Source organism: Ictidomys tridecemlineatus, chromosome 3, assembly GCF_052094955.1.
Source record: "Ictidomys tridecemlineatus isolate mIctTri1 chromosome 3, mIctTri1.hap1, whole genome shotgun sequence".
NCBI lineage: Eukaryota > Metazoa > Chordata > Mammalia > Rodentia > Sciuridae > Ictidomys > Ictidomys tridecemlineatus.
Window position 1 is genome coordinate 75,038,038 of NC_135479.1, and position 19,387 is coordinate 75,057,424.

Consider the following 19,387-nt stretch of genomic DNA (forward strand, 5'->3'; position numbering starts at 1 on the left):
AAAAAGTCAGTCTTGGGGCTGAGATTGTAGCTCAATGGTATAACACTTGCCTAACATGGGTTAAAAGTTGATTAACAACTTAAAAAAAAAAGTCGGTCTTACAGAATAGCTAACAGAATTAATATGAAGAGTTGTCATATTTAGATATCAAAATTTGATTTTTATTTGTGTTTTATAGATTAAAGAAGCAAAATCTGTAGAATTTCATTAATGACAGTCTATGTCTTCATCTTTTTAAGAATATGATATTTAGCAGGGCATGGTGGCATATGCCTTATAATCCCAGCTCTCAAGAGGTGGAAGCAGGGAAATTGCAAGCTTGAACTCAGCCTGAGCAACTTAATGAGACCCTGTGTCAAAATAAAATAGATAGATAGATAGATAGATAGATAGATAGATAGATAGATAGATAAAAAGAGTTGGGGATATAGCGCAGTGGTAGACCACTTGCCTAGCATGTATAAGACCCTGGATTCAATCCTTAGTACTGGAAAAAAAAAAGGAATGGAATGTTTATTTGAGAAATATGTCATAATTTCTTTTTCATTGAAAATTAATATTTTCCCTAGAATTGTCTGTATATTAGTTTCATTATTTTGGTCAACATAATGGTAAGACAAAGATGTGTTTAGGAATTTTGGACTACTAGAAAAAAAACACTACTGCTGAAGCCAGTGTTGATGTAAAAATGAAAGGTGGTCTTTCCTTCTCTAGTAACTACTTTGTTGCTAAAATTCACTCTTATTTAAGATATATATATTGTTAATTTTAAAAATAAAAATGTGATTTGCCTTGGAAACGGTCACAATTAACATTCTCCTTTTTTTAAAGGAGAATTAACATTCCCCCCAACTGGCACTGAAGTTTCTCAGGTTGAATCACCAACTCTGATCAGTATTTTGATGCTATACTAGATGGGCACCTGCCATATTCATGGAATCAATTCTGTTGCATGTTGTTTCAATATTTCACAAAGCTTTGTTGTTTTTCTTTTTCTCCTATTCTAGTGAGACTCTATACAACTTTGTTTCCCAGGTCAGAGAAAGCATTCATAGGGTAAGTATAGCTACATTTTAAGGAGTTAGAGCATCTTACATCTTAAGAAGTTTAGTAACTATACTGTCTTGTCTTTAGTTCTTGTAGAATCACAATTTTTAAGTACCCTTATTGATCATTAAATGACAATTCTCCAAGTTAGTAAAATAAGGCAACAGTCTGTGAATGTTTTCTTAATTTTGGGTTTCTTAGTTGCAGATGTCTGTGGAAAAGTCTGAGGAACATCTCAGTTCAAGAAGCCAATCTATTTTGGATTCTTTGGAGAATATGGCTAAGACATGTGAGTCTCTCATGTTTGTATTTATCAGCAGAAGGTATTGGCAAATGGTGAACATGAACTTTCTAACCCTAGCCAGGTTTCCAGGAGTGAGATTCCACATAGTGTTTCACATGAGATGTGGGTGCATGAGGTTAGCCCTAAAGAGATGGGCAGTGGGATCTACCTCTTTGGTCCCACAATGCCTTTGGTGAAGCACTAATCCTTTACCAAGTAACCCTGCTGTCTCAGGGCAGGTATCTCTACAGAAGGTTCTCATCTCACTGCCTGAAGTAAATCAGCAGCCTCCTTGCGTCTCAGATGAATTGGTGGCTGTGCTACCAATAGAGACACTACCCACTTAGGAGTTAGAAATATTCCAGTCACCTGCTGTCCTTCTTGTTGCCTAGGTTTCAGTGAGAGTTGCTTTTAATAAATCACAGCATCACTCTCAATTTTAGCTGCAGTTTATAAAAACCCCTGCTCCCTTAATTAGTGATTTAAATGTGATTGAAATCATTGCTCTGGACCTTATAAGCAAAGGAGACGAATACATATTTCTCCCTAAGTAGAAACTTCTCTAGAACCACTAATTTCTAAAACAAATAGAAAATAGATGACTATACCTCTGTATCTTTTTTGCATTTGTCTGTTTATTTTTTATTTGAAACAAGTTGAAATCAACTTATTCAAATGCATAAGATGAATTGCTCATGATTTACAAAAAGCAATGCCTTTGTGTGGCTTAGAAATTAATCCCAATCTGACTGCAAAGAAACACTACTCTGTCTTCTGGCTTCCAACCTGGGTATCCCACACACAGGGCAACTGTACATTGGAAACTGGTTCTGGAACCCTAGGACTGTTACCCCCATAAGAAATAGCAAGGCAGATAACAAAAACAAATTAAGGATGCTTCCTTGTATAATGTGATAGAATAACTCATTTGTAAGTTGCTAAGAAAAGCACTCTGTTAGTCAGCTTTCTGTTGCTAGGATAAAATATCTGAAGTAATCAACTTATAGGAAGAAAGGTTCATTTTGGCTCACAACTTCAGAGGCTTAAACCCATTTAGCCCTGTTGCTTTGGACCTGTGGTGGCACATTCCACAATGGAATCCTGTGGTTGAAGGGGCTTGTTTACTTCATGATAGTTGGGAAGCAAAGAAAGAGACAGGGAACGGCCAATTCCTCATATTTCCTTCAAGGGCATGTTTCTTTTCTTTTCTTTCTTTTTTTTTTAATATTTATTTATTTATTTATTTTTTAGTTTTCGGCGGACTCAACATCTTTGTTTGTATGTGGTGCTGAGGATCGAACCCGGGCTGCACGCATGCCAGGCGAGCGCTCTACCGCTTGAGCCACATCCCCAGCCCCAAGGGCATGTTTCTGATGACCTATTCCTTCTAGACTCCCCTCCTAAAGTTTCCACCACCTCCCAATTGTGCCATAGACTGGAAACCAAGCTTTTAACACATGGGCCTTTGGGATACTCTTGCAAACCATAATGCATTCTTGTTTTGTTCTGCATTTAAAATTATATATTCCAGCTACTCAGTTTGAGACCAGCCTCAGCAACTTAGCAAGGTCCTAAGTAATTTTTTTTTTAAAGAGAGAGTGAGAGAGGAGAGAGAGAGAGAATTTTTTTTTAATATTTATTTATTTTTTTTAGTTCTCGGCGGACACAACATCTTTGTTGGTATGTGGTGCTGAGGATCGAACCCGGGCTGCGCGCATGCCAGGCTAGCGCGCTACCACTTGAGCCACATCCCCAGCCTAGTCCTAAGTAATTTAGCAAGACTCTGTCTTCAAAACAAACAACTATATGAAGTATGAAAAGGAGAGTTGCAGCAAATTGTGGTATTTAAGTCCCAGAAAAAGAAATGGAAGTGCCAAAGATCCCAATATGAGATTAAGAAACAGAAAACACTAGAAATGAATTCTGATCTTTGGTCCTTAATGATTCCTTCCTTAACTTTCTGAGGGTAAGACTCTGGAGGACCAACACTGAAAGAGCAAACAACAGCAAATATATTGGCATCATATTAATTAGAAGGCCATGGGACTGAATGTATAGCTCAGTGGTAGAATGCTTGCCTAGCATGCACAAGGCCATGGGTTCAGTCTCCAACACCCCGAAACACACACACATACAAACACAAAGAACAAACAAAAAGATCAAAAGGGAAAAAATATAAATCCAGGTCATTCTTGAAAATAGGCACAGGTAGCCTGTTCAGAATTATTCTTTTTTTTTTTTTTTTTTGTAAGTAATGATCAGGCATAGAAAAGCCAGCTTAGCAACTTAGTGAGGCCCTAAGCAACTCAGCAATAGAAAAGCAATCAGATAAATCTTCTATCATATGGTGGCCAGGCCTTCACTCACTGTACTCATATCAAGAAAAAGGAGAAGTAAAGTTATTATGTGGAAGTGCTGTCTTGTGTTATGTGCCTCGTGCCTTCATAGAGTAAGATCATGAAATCTTTTCTCAGTCACAGTCTGCCTGCCCAGACAGAAGCATCACTGAAGCCATCTAATCTAACTTCAATTCTTCATCTGAGGATACAAAGGACCAACATAATAAAATTATTTACCCTACTTTACTTTTGAGTTTAGGTGGATCAGTTAAGTGGAGTATAGTATTACTTCTGTTGAAAATTAATTATCTATATGATCAATAGGAAAGTTAAAAAGGAGTAACTGATATCAAAAAAATTAAAATTCATATATAAATCAATATGTTAAGTGTGATGATTAAATCATAAGAAACTAGAAGAAAACGTGGACAGCATTTTTATAATTTTACATTGTGAAAAAAGCCTTTTCAAGCAAACCATAAAAAAATTGTTAAGAGAGGCTGGGGTTGTAGCCCCGTGGTAGGGCGCTCACCTAGCACATGTGAGTCCCTGGCTTCGATCCTCAGCACCATATAAAAATAAATAAAATAAAAGTATTGGGTCCAACTACAACTAAAAAAATAAATATTTAAAAAAATTGTTCAGAAAGGTAAGATCCACTTATATGAACATGATGAAACAGAAATATCTGTTCACTGTTATGGATAGGTACTATTCATGTGCATAGTTTGCTCCAGGACACATTTGCAGGGGGATGCATCCAGCCAGTGAAAATTGGGAAAGATGTTTCCCCCAAAAGGGAAGAGAACTAACGGGTCTCCTGTTATATAGGGTGGTTCCCAGATCTTTCCTCTTTCTCTCAGCAGCACAGCAGGGAGAACAGAACTAGACAGTGAAAGGAAAATTGCTGTCATCAGTGCAAATACAATTTTTTCCTAGTTGCATCTCTGAATTGAGCACTTAAGCTGCTAAAATAGAAATGATTTTTTTAAAATGCTTAACATGTAAAAAGAGATATGGTCCAGAATATAGAAATGGATTTTAAATGGGATTTTTACACAAAAACTAAAAATACCTGATGTTTATAGTCAAAGCAGAAATGACATGAGTTTTCTGGAGAACACACACACACACACACACACACACACACACACACACACACACTCAGGATTCATAATATATACATGGAAAAATACATAAAATTCCAAAAACTGCTTCAATTAAATCTAGGAAGTTGGTTTAAGGTCTGCATGGAAGAGACTGAATCATCATATGCTTACATATATTGTTAAGGATTTGAGGGTTTTTTATGATTTGTTTTTTGTGCTGGGGATTGAACCCAGGGGTGCTCAGACATTGAGCCACCTCCCCAGCCCTTTTATATTTTTTATTTTGAGACAGGGTCTTTCTAAGTTGTTAATAGGACCATGCTAAATTGCTGAGGCTGGCCTCAAACTTGTAATCCTCCTACCTCAGCCTTCCGAGTCACTGGGATTGCAGGCATGTGTGACCACACCCTCCCTGTGGTTTTGAGTGGTTTTGTTTTGTTTGTTTTGTGGTGCTAGAGACCCAGTTCAAGTCTTTGTACATGCTAGGCAAGTACTGTACCACTGAGCCATATCCTAAGACCTTGGGTTATTTTCATAATTAAATATTTTCTTAAAAATGGATAGAATTTGGGCTGGGGTTGTGGCTCAGTAGTAAAGAGCTTGCCTAGCAAGCACTGGATTCAATTCTCAGCACATATAAATAAATGAATAAAATAAAGGTCCAATCATCAACCAAAAAAAAAAAAAAAAAAGAAGAATCTGGAGGTAATGAGCTTGATACAAAAGCTCCAGTAAAGAAGAATCCAAATGTGTTTCCTTGGGAACAAGGACAAAATATATATGACAGACAGATGCTTTCTGAGCCCTTAATCAAGAATTGAACACTTTGCTTGGTTTTCTTATCCTCTGCTTTTGTGAAGATCAGAAATATCCACTGTTGAGAAAAAACAAAAACTTGCTATTTAGGAACTCTTCTAGGGAAGGATAATTACATATGCCTACATGGATGTCTGGAAAATATTTTTGTGTTTTTCTTGGGTTTTTTGTTACCAGGGTTTGAACCCAGGGGTACTTAACCACTGAGCCACATTCACAGCCCTTTTTTTTTTTTTTTTTGTATTTTATTTAGAGACAGAGTCTTGCTAAATTTCTGAGTGTCTCACTAAATTGCTGAGGCCACTGGGATTACAGGAGTGTGTCACCACACCTGGCTAGAAAATATTTGTTTAAGAACAGGAATTCCATACCTAAATAAGTATACAGTCTCTTTCTAATTGATCAACACATGGAATTGTACTTGTGTTGAGAAGTAGGAGAAATTTGCTTTCTCAAACATTCTTTTTAAATTGAAGAATTTGGATGTAATTTTATTATTGAATTGTTCCTTATTTTTGCTGCAAAGCTGTTACCTCCCTGTATAAAAATAACACCAGTCGGGCATGGTGGCACATGCCTGTAATTCCAGCATCTCAGGGGGCTGAGCCAGGAGGATCATGAGTTCAAAGCCAGGCTCAGCAACTTAATGAGGCCCTAAGCAATTCAGCAAGACCCCATCTCTAAATAAAACATAAAAAAGGGCTGGGGATGTGTTGTGGCTCAGTGGTCAAGTGGCCCCTAGGTTCAAGTTCAATCCCCAATACAACCCCTCCAAAAAAAAAAAACCCCCACAAGCATATATATAGCAAAATTATGATAGTAATTATTATTACTATATAATTTAAAAAAAACCTTTCTCCACTCCCAGTTATTTCCAGTAGGAAGATCATTCGATATTTTTTATACTGGAGATAGGAACTTTTGGCTTAGTGACAATAGAAATGAAATTGAATAAAGCAAGCATGAATATATAGGCAAGATAAGAGGGTAACTTTGGCTTCAACTGAAGTGAGCAGCAACAACGAGGAAGCTGACTACTCTGTGATAGGAGATACAAGCTTTTATTGATTTGTCTAAAGGAGCATGTTTCCAAAAGATGTTTCTTCTTATGCAAAATTTAGACTATAAGCAATCATGGAATTGTCCTAGGACTCTTTATAGGTGGTGCCATCATTCTATGCAAACATCCTGGCGTTGTGACTTGATCTGAGCTTTATGTTAGGGCTGAAAGACTTTGGGTACTTGGGCTGATATAGCTCCTGAAAAAGCACAAGGTTGCTTTTTCATATCAGCTCCAACAGAAAACATACCCATGTGCAGAGCCACGTAGAGGCTGACTCAAATGTTAAGGCCAAAAAGGGGACATACATAGCATGAATACAGAAATCCCATACTATTCTCCCATCAGATGTCTGCAGGCTCAACTTAACAGACGGTGTTCTTGGGGCTGAGGCTGTGGATCAGCAGCAGAGTGCTCACCTAGCACATGCAAGGATCTGGGTTTGAACCTTAGAACCACGTAAAAGTAATAAAATAAATGTATTGTGTTCAACTACAACTAAAAAATAAATATTTTTAAAAAACAGTGTTTTTCAGCAAAGGTGGCCTTCAAATCCCTGAAAAGTAACGTAGGAACCATTATCATCATCATTACCGACATGTCAGAGATATCATCAAAACTTATGTGAATGCCAGGCACGGTGGTGCATGCCTATAATCTCAGCAGTTCCGGAGGCTCAGACAGGAAAATTATGAGTTCAAAGCCAGCCCCAGCAAAAGCGAGGTGCTAAGCAACTCAGTGAGACCCTGTCTCAAAATACAAAATGGGGCTGGGAATGTGGCTCAGTGGTCAAGTGCCCCTGAGTTCAATTCCTGGTAGCCACCTGCCCCTCCCCAACAACAGCAACAACAAAACTAGTGGCAAACTAATTTAAAGTATTGCCCAGCTGTCTGACCTACAAAATTAGTGACTTTTTAAGTTGACTAAGAGCAAGTGAATCTAGGGCATTTATTTAGGTTTTCCCCTAGTAACAATTTTATCTTGTTCCAACATTCTGCTTCTGTGTTTTATCAGGGTCTCATGATGGGTTTAGGAAAAGAGTACAAAGAGTAGAGAAGGAACATGCTATGCTGTAAAGGTTAATGGTTTATTGTGCCCAATGGTTTTTCATTGTCCCAGTCTTTGTCTCATAATGGTAGTCCCTGATTGTCTAATTTTGACTCAATCCAGGGATAGATGTTATCTTCCTACCTCAGCCTCTAGGTTGCTGGGACTACAGGTGAATGCCACCACTGCCAATGAAAAGTTTTTGTTGTTGGGGTTTTTGTCTAGTTTTTCTGATACTAGGAATTGAACTCAGAGACTTAGCACATTCACAATCTAAGCAAGCACTCTACTACAAAGCTACATCTCTAACCCTTTTATTTATGTTTAAGGCATCATTTTTTTATTCTTCATTTGTTTACTTCTTCATGCACTTTTAAGATTTTTAACAAAAACATGTTCATAATATACTTCCAAAATGTTGGTCCCAGGCATCAACAACCCCCTCTTCAAGCTATTGCTGTAATCTTTTTTGGGGGGCGGGGGATTTTACCAGGGATTAAACTCAGGGGGCACTCAACCACTGAGCCACATTCCCAGCCCTATTTTGTATTTTATTTAGAGACAGTGTCTCACTGCCTTCAGAGCCACTGGGATTATAGGTGTGCACCACCATGCCTGGCTCACTGCTGTAATCTTTTTTTTTAAATATTTATTTTTTAGATGTAGTTGGACACAATGCCTTCATTCTATTTATTTATTTTTATGTGATCTGAGGATCAAAACCAGGGCCTTGCATGTGCTAGACAAGTGCTCTACCACTGAGCTACAAACCCAGCCTCTCATTGCTATAATCTTAAGAATGAGTGAGTCCTTTTTTATTTTATTTTGAGACAGGGTCTTGATAAGTTGCCCATGCTGGCTTTGAATTTATGATCCTCCTGCCTCAGCTTCCTGAGTAGATGAGATTATAGGTGTGCACTACTGTGTACTGCACTTTTCTTTTTCACTTCCAGTCTTGAATTCATTTTTTTTCCTGGGTATTGTGCTTTGATGATGCACATCTCCCAGCAGCATTTCGAGAAAAGGTACACGTGATACCTTGCATGTTTGAAATGTCTTCTATTACTATTTGAATTCCTTGTGTTTATTTGGGATATTGTTGTTATTATTTGAGGTACTGGGATTGAGCCAGGCAGGGCCTCATATATACTAGATTCTAGAAAAGCACTCTACCACTGAGTTTCATCCCTAGCCAACCCCGTTCCCCCCCCCCTTTTTTTTTTCTTTCTGGTACTAGGGATTGAAGAACCAGGTGTGCTTAACCACTGAGCCACATCCCCAGCCCTTTTATTTTTTAATTTGGAGACAGGGTATTGTTAAGCTGCTTATGGCCTCTCTAAATTGCTGAGCCTGGCCTTGAGCTTATAATCCTCCTGCCTCAGCCTCCTGAGTCACTGAGATTACAGGCATGTGTCACCACACTTTGCTAGCCCATTTTATTTTACTTTTTAATTTTATACTTTATTATTTTTATTTTACTGTGCCACTGGGAATTGAATCAAGAACCTTATACATGCTAGGCAAACACTCTAGCACTGAGCTACATCTCTAGCACTTCTTAAATTTTGAGACAGGATGTTTCTAAATTGCTTAGGCTGGTCTCAAACTTTCAATCCTCTTGCCTCAACCTCAGAATTCGAAGACATTGCTCATTGTCATCAAATTCTAGACTCATTGTTGAAATATCTGATTCTTTTTTTAATCTTTCCTTGTTATTCTGATAATTAACCAAAACAGTGCCATATACCATAAGATAATTTAGTAGAGTGGAAGAAATTAATAGAAAGTATAATGTGGGGAAATTCCATTTTAAAACCAACACAGAATATAGTGTCTAGGAATAAACTTAATGACATAAAACTCATTTTTTTTTCTTGGCTTTGGGTTTTATGTCTTTGTTAGAAAGGCCTTTCCTATTACAGGATTATACATAACTTCCCTTGTTGCCTTTTGGTAGTTTACTTAATTATACTAAGATTATTAATCTAACTAGCATTTATGCTAATATGAAACAACTGAAATGTAAACCTACTTTTATGATGGGAATTATGTTTTATTTCAATGAGAAACTCTGAAGTAAGTCACTAGAACTTCAAAGACTTTTTTATTTAGTTATTGGGGGTAGAACTCAGTGGTAAGATAGTTGAATAACATACACAAGGACCTGGATTCAATCTCCAGCATGGCAAGATAAAAATAGTACATTATTTAATATCCCACACCTATAATCGCAGCTACTCAGGAGGTGAAGGCAGGAGGATTGCCAGTTTGAAGCCAGCCCTAGCAATGTAGTGAGTAATGTAGTAGTAAATGGCTCTGGATTCAATCCCAGTATCATACAAACAAACAAACTTTTATTTAGGTACTGTTTGGTAAATCCCTGCCCTTTGCTGATAAGTGATATAAAGAGACAAGAGACAGATGAATACTGTAGTTAGAGCTGAGCATGGTGACACATGTCTGTAACCCCTGTGGCTCATGAGGCTGAGACAGGAGGATCACGAGTTGAGGCCAGCCTCAGCAACTGAGTGAGAACCTGTCTCAAAATAAAAAATGGGATGAGAATGTAGCTTAGTGATAGAGGAATCCCCAGTAAAACACACATTCACTCACACACACACACACTAAAATAAAATTGTAGTTAAAACCCAGGGCCTATGGACTGGGGATGTGGCTCAAGCGGAGCGGTAGTGTGCTTGCCTGGCACTCGCGCGGCGCTGGGTTCGATCCTCAGCACCACATACAAATAAAGATGTTGTGTCTGATTAAAAAATTCTCTCTCGGGGCTGAGGATGTGGCTCAGCAGTAGCGCACTTGCCTGGCATGCATGCGGCCCGATTTGATCCTCAGCACCACATACAAAAAAAACAAAGATGTTGTGTCCACCGAAAACTAAAAAAATAAAAATAAACATTAAAAATTCTCTCTCCTCTCTCTCTTTAAAAAAAAAAAACAAAAAAAAAAAAACCCAGGGCCTAGCACTGGGAGTGTAACTTAGTGGTAGAAAACTACCCTACACATGCACTAGGCCCAGGGTTCTATCCCCAGCACTGAAACAAAGAAAGAAAGAAAACAGGATTTATGTACTTCTGAGTACTTCCATTTATTGGGAAGAGTTAAAGAACTCTAATGTTGCCAAATTGTTTTTTAGTCATCTAAAATGAAATAATTTTGTTAAGAATCCTGAAACATTTTAGATAGTTATGAGCAGACAAAAAAATAATATATTATATACTATTCTTGGTTATTTATAAATTGTACTTAGTACACATTTATATGTATGTGAACTGAAAATATTTGCAGTGTGTTTACCAAAGTAGAAAAATCTAAAAGAAGGGTTTTGAAATAGCCATTACAATTCTTTATTCTCTTCTGATAGAGTTTGAAATGTGCCTGAATAAGATTAAAAAGAACATCTGGCCAGTTGCAGTGACTCATACCTATAATCTCAGCATCTCGGGAGGCTTAAGCAGGAGTATTGCAGGTTCAATGCCAGCCTCAGCAACTTAACAAGATCCTGTCTCAAAATAAAAAATAAAAAAGGGCTGCAAGTGTGGCTCAGTTAAGTGTCCCAGGATGCAGGGTGGGGTGGAAAACTTCTGATTGTTTCTAAACTCAATCATATTTCTATGATATAAATATAAAGCTCTATGCTTTAATATTCTTTCTTTCGCTCTCTCCCTCTTTTTTTTTTTTTTGTGGTGCTGACGATGTTAGGCAAGTACTCTGCATGTGAGGCAAGCACTCTACCAACAGAGCTATATCCCCCTCACTTTAATATTCTTAACATGATTGTGGTTTTATTTAAGTAATTTCTGATCTCTGTTCTGCACTTTCACCCTGCAGTTTATCATTCAAATCACTGAAACAGTTCTCCTTTTAAAGAGCAAATACAAGCCGGTAATCCCAGTGGCTCAGGAGAGTTCAAAGTCAATCTCAGCAACAGTGAGGTGCTAAGTGTATTTTATGTCTCTAAGTAAAATACAAAATAGGGCTGGGGATGTGGCTCAGAGGTCAAATGCTCCTGAGCTCAATCCCCAGTACTGAAAAGAGAGAGAGACAATTAAGTCATGCCAATTCTTTGCTTAACTGTATCAGGGTATCAGTCTTAGAATCAAGTCCACAAATCTTGACATGGCACAAATACCCTTCTGTCCAGCTGTGGCCTGCCTCCACTCAGGCTACTTGGTCCCATGCTCACCATGCTTTAGTCATGCTGAATTCTTGGTAATTCTTTTGGAACATGCTCTTTTTTACTGTTGGTGCCATTCTTTCCTCCATGATTTAATACTTTAGGTAAAATAGAAATACCTTAGGGAAGTCTTATTTCATCCCTAAATTTGACTAGTCTGCCTATTACCAGAAAAGGAATTAGTTGGACTAAGGTGGTAGTTGTAGGGAAGAGAGAAGTGACAGAGATACAAGTAGGAATACTCCAAACTGAGGGAAGGCCAAAGATAAGAAATGGGGAAGGAGAAGTAAGCCCTTGTAAGCCAGTTTAAAGATCTGAACTGCCAAGCACTGGCACGTGCCTATAATCCCAGTAACTTGGGAGGCTGAGGCAGAAGGATTACAAGTTTCAGGCCAGCCTCAGCAACTTAGAACCTATCTCAAAATAAAAAGGGCAGTTATGGGTCTGGGATTGTAGCTTAGTGGTAGAACATTTGCCTGGCCTGTGTGAGACACTGGGTTCAATCCTCAGCACCACATAAAAAAAAATAAAGGTATTGTGTCCATCTACAAGTTAAAAAAAAAAAAGTTATTTTCTTTAAAAAGGCAGAGGGGAGGCAGTTATGTTGTAGAGCATCCATGGGTTCGATCCTTAGTACCACAAAAAAATAAAGAAAAATTTGGATTTTGTTCAGTGGCCAGTGGAATGCAATTGAACCAATGTCAGAGGGGGCAGGATAATATGTTTATTCTATAAACATCATTCTTGGGCTGGGGTGTAGTTCAGTGATAGAGCAAGTGCTCTGAGTTCTATCCCCAACAACACAAAACAAACAAACAAAAAAAACCCACTCTCATGATAGGGCCCAAGGGCTTCAGATTCTCAGGGTCCTCTATAGATGCCAATACAGGCTAGAATCTTCTCAGGGAAAGAGGGAAATAGAGGCTGTGAAGAAAGCACTCTGTTCTAAAACAGTCTCCTGAGTGCTAGAAGAGAAGGTTCAATAGTCCATGTCAGTGTGGGCAGGAGGTGTATACCACAGTCGTCATGTGGTGAATTGTCATTTTTTTGTATTTAGTGCAAGATACTACACGGTCCCAGAGTGACCTAATATTTGAGGCAGTGCAAGAGAAAATCAATGTGGAGCAAGCTATTCTTGAGATACAGAAGAAATTTGAAACTGTAAGTATGAATCCCAATCTTTTCACTAAGACTCAGAGAATTACCTTTAAAGTTGTGAAATTTGGGGCTGGGGTTGTGGCTCAGCAGTAGAGTACTAGCCTAGCACATACAAGGCTCTAGGTTCAATCCTCAGCACCACATAAAAACAAATAAATAAATTTATTTTATTTATTTGTTTTTATGTAAAATACAAAATAGGGCTGGGGATGTGGCTACAACTAAAAAAAAAAAAAAAAAAAAAAAAAAAAAAGTTGTGAAATTTCAGCAAAGACCAGAGGTCTGCACAAGCCTATTAGAAAAGAACTTGGGTATAGGCTATTTTCCTTCCCCAGGGTTCCTTAGTAGGATGTAGGGCCCAGGATCCTGCTCCAGAGTATAGTTATCCTTACACTGTAAGGAACCCTGAAAGGGACATGACTTTGTCCAGTGGTTTGTTCTCACATTTTATTGTGCACTCTGACTTATATTCCATCACTCTTTTTCTCACTGCTTTTCCCCAGAGTCAAGCAGAGTTTATAGAAATGAAATCCAACCTGGAGAACCTGGAAGTTTTAGTTGCCCAGCAGAGTAAGGACTTCCAGCAACTGTGTGAACAGCTAGACCAGCTGAAGGTGCCCAGTGTCCTAGCAGAACTGAAGAGATTGATCTTGGTGCCTCAGATACCTGAGCATGTGAAAGACAACACTTCTCAGACTTCACCAAGTCTGACCCAGAGCCTCAATTTTACCAGGCAGGAAAAATATGCCTCTGAGGAGCTGGTTATGTGGCAGGCCCAGGCTCACACTGCTGCAGGAAACCCAAGTACAGGCTCCTTAGTGACAAGGGAATTTGGTATCATGGGTGAGGGAACAAAGGGTGATGCTCTCCAGAAAGAGGTTGCACTGCCAGCCCTTTGGCCTTGTAAAGGAAATGAGCATGTAAAGGACAAGTCAGTACAGACTAATTGCCAAAATTGGGCAATTACTAAAGCAGATTCTAAGAACCATGGCTCCAGAATCCCAGGCCATAAAGTTCTTGGTGACAGTGACCTGCTTTACCAAGGAAATTCACAGCTCATATCCCTGGATTTACACAACTTTGCAATGAGCATTAAGAATCTCTGCCCAGAATATCAAGCAAAAAGCATATTCTCTTGTGCCCCTAGTGAACAGTTGGAAACTGAACAGAAAGGCAGGACTGTAGAAAGAGGGAGGAAATGCAAAAGGCAGCCGACCAGGAAAACCCAGAGAGGCAGGTTTGCAAGGAAGAGAGAACAAACCCCAAGTAAGACCTGTATTTTCAATTATAAATATCAGAATCCCCAGTCTCCAGTTTCTGATGAACGAATTCCCCCTACGGAGCAGCAGGAACCCCTTGCTCAGCCTCTGCATCTGCGGGGTCCCAGAAGCTCCACAAAATCAGTCTGCCATGTTCTGGGAGGAACTGTCAAGTCCAGTAAAATAGCACCAGCAGTGCAAGAGAGCCTCTCAAAGTTTCCTGAATGTTCTTCCCAAAACAAAGATCTGCATTCCAGTAGCTCCCAGGGGGACCACCAAATGCGCTGGTTCAGTGACCTCAATCTTGGAAATTCAGAGTCTCCTCCATGCAAGGAAACAGGGAAGAATTTGCTCTATGACCTGGGTTTTGATAGCAGTGATGATGACTTCTGACCATCCAACAGTGACTTCAGTTGGTTTATTGAGCTCAGGTAGAAAGACAAATTGGAGAATTCTTGACTGGTTGATAGAGTGAGAGGCCTTGCTAGGAAGGGCTCAGTGGGAGGCAGGGGTAGGATCAACTCTCTGGGTATCAGATTTTGCCTATGACAAGGGCATAACAGACAAATGCATCCTTAATTATTGGAATGAAATGTAGAGACAGTGGTCTCCAGTGGTGATAAATATGAAACAACAGCCTGGTGGTGGGGGCATTGGGAGAGAGGGTACTTGGTGAAAGTGGGGAGAGCTTCCTTGAATATTGTGTAGCAGAGGAGCACTCATGAAACTGGTACTGTGGCAACATGACTCCCAAACATCATATTTATCATCTTCAAAATATTGCCTGCACATGATCAATACCTTTCCAGACCTTGGGATTTTTTTCTATCTTGATCTAGTTATATTAGAATTTTCATTGTTTAACCAGTGGGCATATTATATAGGACACACTAAGTCAGTCTTCTGCTGAACAGTATTAAGGCTGCCAATGAAAGAGAGGTAATATGCACAAAACTACTGTTTAGAGCACTATAGTTCTAAGCCACATACATAAGATTTTCTTCCGTGTTTCTTTTGTAATAAAAAAATATAAAACCTTTAAAAAGTATGTATTTTTTTCATTAAGTTTATTGAACTGACCCCCTAGTTCAATTTTTTCTAAAATTTAAGAAAACAAATTGACAAGATACCATATTTTTATTTTCTAAGGCTCTCATAGATGATTTGAATAAACAACACCCCATTCAAACTGGTTTTTTATCCTATTTTCTAAGAAAGTGAAAATCCTCATGGGATGAAAAATTTCAAGGATTTGTCCATTTCCAATACAACTCAGTGGCCTCAGTGTAAATGACACTAACCTTAAACCCTAACCCTAACCCAGTGACACCAGAGCCACTAGGTTGCAGACTGAGTTGCCAAAAGACTGTTTCAGAAAGCAGTCATTCTTGATTTTTTTATTCTTTATTTTCAGGGAGGTGTGTCCCATAAAAATTTGGAGGAGTTGAGTTTGCCTGTGACAGACACCCTTGGCATGGGTGTCAGACACCAGCCTAAGCTGTTCTCACTCTCATTTTCAGACCAAGGGCCTCCTGTGGTCTGTACTGGGACCCATGGTCAATCACAGTAATTTTCTGAGGCCAAGAAGTTCAGGTATGGGTTCTGCCTCAACTGCCCTGGCCTCTTCTTCTTGTGGGCTACATTGGCTGTCTGCTCACCCGCCCTCTGTGGATTCCATTGCCTCCCCTGATGATTTTCATTACTAGTGCAAAGAAAGTATGGGAGGAAGAAGTCCAGCCACACCAAGTTTCATCAATTCCCAGAGTGACTACAGGTGCCTATTAAGTGTTAAGAGGGCCCTATACTCTAAATTGAACAGTTTAATATATATAGTCATTTTAATTCAAAGTTGAGACCCTAATGAGAGAACACCATCAGTATTTTTTACTGTGGTCCTTCTGCCCCCACCCAGTACTGCAAATTGGACCCAGGTGTTCTCTACTACTGAGCTACATCCCCAGCCTTTTGTATTTTTTTAGACTGTCTTGCTAAATTGCCAAAATTGGCCTTCAAATTTGCAATCCTGCCTTAGTCTCTGCAGTAGCTGGGATTACAGGCCTGTCACCATGCCCAGCAACAGTGGCCTTCTTGAAGGGTCTAATTTGAGAATGCCAAAGGATACTCTATTCTTTGATTCTGCTATGAGTTATGATACTCTGTATTTCTTCAGAAGTATTTCACTTGGTGTAATGAAGTCAAAGTTCGGAGTGATTCAGTTTTCCACAAGTTAGGTGTTTTTGTAGGATGAGCAATAAACTTATATCCTAACAAAGCTAGGTTAATTAAAATTACACTGTTTATCTTTGCTGATCATCAGGAAAGGATATTCTGTTTCTTAATTTTATTCCTAAGGCCTTTTTTTCTTCTTAATTAACTTCTGTGATTCCTGCCAGACTTGGTGAGCGTGACACAGCCCAGGCATGTCCCTGGAGCATGCATCGTTTTTGGCTCTTCATATGCTTCTAGCTACATAGGTGGAGGTGGTAGGTGGGTGGTCTATGGGCCAGAGCCTGAGAGCCTCCCACAGGCTCCTCCCTCTGTTACAACTGCATGTACAACCAAGAGTGAAAATGAAGCTAACTGCATCACCTGATTGACATTCCAGGATCAATTTAAATGTCATCTACAGAAAAGCTGTTCATGTCCTCCCTACTCACCTCCCATTACACTGTTTTGTCTGTGTGCCATCTGAAATTATATGTTAATTTGCGTATTTGTTTCATTTGCCTTGCACAAAAATATTAACTCCAAAAGAGCAGTATCTTCCCTGTCCCTACTGTGTCCCCAGTATTCAGGAGAGTGCCTGACACTAGTACACACTTAATAAGTACTTATGCAAACAGTTCCTTGAAAAGTACAGCCTTTCTATAGCATTTGTTTGCAGTTCCCCTTTTCTGTGTTTTTGTCTGTTTTTGGTGCCAAGGATTGAACTCAGGGGCACTTGACCATTGAGCTGCATCCCCAGCTCTTATTGATTTGCTTAGGGCCTTGCTAAGTTTCTGAGGCTGTTTGAACTCATGATCCTCTGCCTCAGCCTCCCTAGTTGCTGGGATTACAGGCATGCACCACCACGCCCAGCGTTTGTTTGCCTCTGGAAGCTTCCAAAGGGCTCCTGATGAGGGGTCTTCTGCAAGATGTCCATTTCTGTCTCCTAATAACTTCTCTCACCCAAATATCCAGAATACAATGGCTTCCCTGCCCTCAAAAATATTAGTGAACTGAGTCCTACAAAGTTTGGGTAGTTTTGAAATTTCTTTATACCAGGCCTTAGGCCAAAATTCTTGATCAAATCAGGCATTTTCCAGACAGCCTAGGACAGAGTCCTTCCACACTAGGGTTGGGATCCATTGTCAGATTTCCTGAGTAAAATTTTGTTCCTTCTGTAAATATTTAGCTAGAACCTAAATATTAATGTTCTCCCACCAATTCCAAGGAGAAAGCAAACTGCCAGAACCTGAAATGGTCTCAGGATGACACAACACAGCCTTTTCAATAATTATCTATGATCAGGTGCACTGACTTCCCAAGCATCCCCTTCTTTGCATGACTCTTTGTTTTTTGCTACCATATTAAGCATCTTGTAACTCAGAGCAGTATCATTCTGACAGGTGCCTAGCCATTTCAGGTGAGATTGACCTGAGTTAGGCCCCTTTTGCAAATCCTCTTCATCAGTCTTTCTGGAATGTTAGCGGCTCACAAGTCCACTGGCAGCAGGATGGTGTTGCTGTTCTATTGGTTTATTCCAGGGTACAAAGATAAAGGATAGGCCCCCATACTGTCTGCTCTCCTGACCCCTTTGGAATCTTCTCTGGGATTGAAAGGGTCCAGGAGAATGCCACCAAGCCAGGGCAGGTTGGCCATTCTCCAACTGAGGGGAGCAGGAGGCAGCGCAAGAGGAATCCTAACTCGGAGATGAGAATATAGATTCCAGTGCCCAGTAGTGCCATCTCTCTAGCATACAGAAAAAGGCATGCTAAAAGTGTCCTGGTGCTTACCTGGCAAGAGTTCTGAGTCTAGAACAGATCCATGTGCCATTTGGATAGGATGAGGTCAAGGTTATAGTTTCTAGCTCTCAACTGTCTCTCTCTGCCTCTACTGGACTTCATTCTTATTCCTGTCCTTGTTCTCTTTCCTTGTTGTGTCATTTCTCCTCAGCCTTCCCCTCCAGCCCTTCAGCTTTTCCTTTCTAGGAGCCTCTACAGACGAACTCCTACCTTAAGTATTTACTTGTTTACAAATTTTATCAATCTGCTTATAATAAAGTTGGTTTTTAGTGACTTTGACATACTGGTGGGATGTGACCATGGGATCTTCATAGACTTAAATGGGCCCAGATTCTCATATGCTTTGTGCTGTAATTTAAACTTGCAGTTTGTAGGTTCCAAAGCTCCTATTTATTCTTCAATCTGCCTTGCTTCTATTTTGATTCTGCTAATACAAATTACAGTTTGGTGTTTCCACGGAAACAATTCAGTGATTGTTTGGCTTGCCAAGATGAACTGCAGGGAGGGAAGCCAGTAATGTAAAACATTTAAAAGTTTCTCAGACATGATCAAGGTCAACTATCATATCTCCCTGAGAATGCTTTGGTCCTAGCTCCCTGAAAACCTAAGGAATTTTTATTAAATTATATGTTCTAAGCATCTATCTCTGCTCCAGTTAAATTCCTGAAGAACTCCCCATATCTGTTCTGAGAAGTTGAGCACACATCTGCCCATCATATTGATGTGGATGACAAATGTAGGAAGGTCTTCTTGGAGCACATCAGAGAACCAGGGATGCAATGGCAGGAGTGGATGTCAATAGGGAGATGAGGAGCCCAAGTGCTAATCTGGAGACTGGCATGTCAGAGGCTCATACTTCAACCTGCTGGGCCCAATAACTATTCCTACAGTGAGAAAAAGTCCCTTGTTCTGAGATCCTAGGATGAATTACCTATTTGGTAATCTGCCAATTTTCATATAAAGCCTTTCTTAAAATAGAAGTATACCTGTCTTCTGGCCAGGGGAGAGCCTGAACCCTCCTTCCTCCCCCTCCTTGGGTTGGGTCCTCATATCCAAGGGCCACAATCTCCACC

The 19,387-nt window shown here is 39.6% G+C and overlaps 1 protein-coding gene across 9 annotated transcripts in view; it reads left to right on the forward strand.

Moving 5' to 3' along the window:
• Window positions 1-15,355, forward strand: part of Iho1 (interactor of HORMAD1 1) — a 66,869-nt gene extending 51,514 nt beyond the window's left edge. For 6 of the 9 annotated variants that reach the window (XM_078043169.1, XM_005326909.4, XM_040269688.2 and 3 more), the window contains 4 exons: window positions 1,008-1,056; window positions 1,249-1,336; window positions 12,951-13,054; window positions 13,555-15,355. In XM_078043169.1, the coding sequence (XP_077899295.1) occupies window positions 1,008-1,056; window positions 1,249-1,336; window positions 12,951-13,054; window positions 13,555-14,703 (1,390 nt within the window). In that variant the 3' untranslated portion in view covers window positions 14,704-15,355. The remainder of the gene's footprint in view (window positions 1-1,007; window positions 1,057-1,248; window positions 1,337-12,950; window positions 13,055-13,554) is intronic. The other 3 variants (XM_078043170.1, XM_078043173.1, XM_078043172.1) reach the window with 1 other exon arrangement.
• The last annotated feature ends 4,032 nt before the right edge of the window (window positions 15,356-19,387 follow it).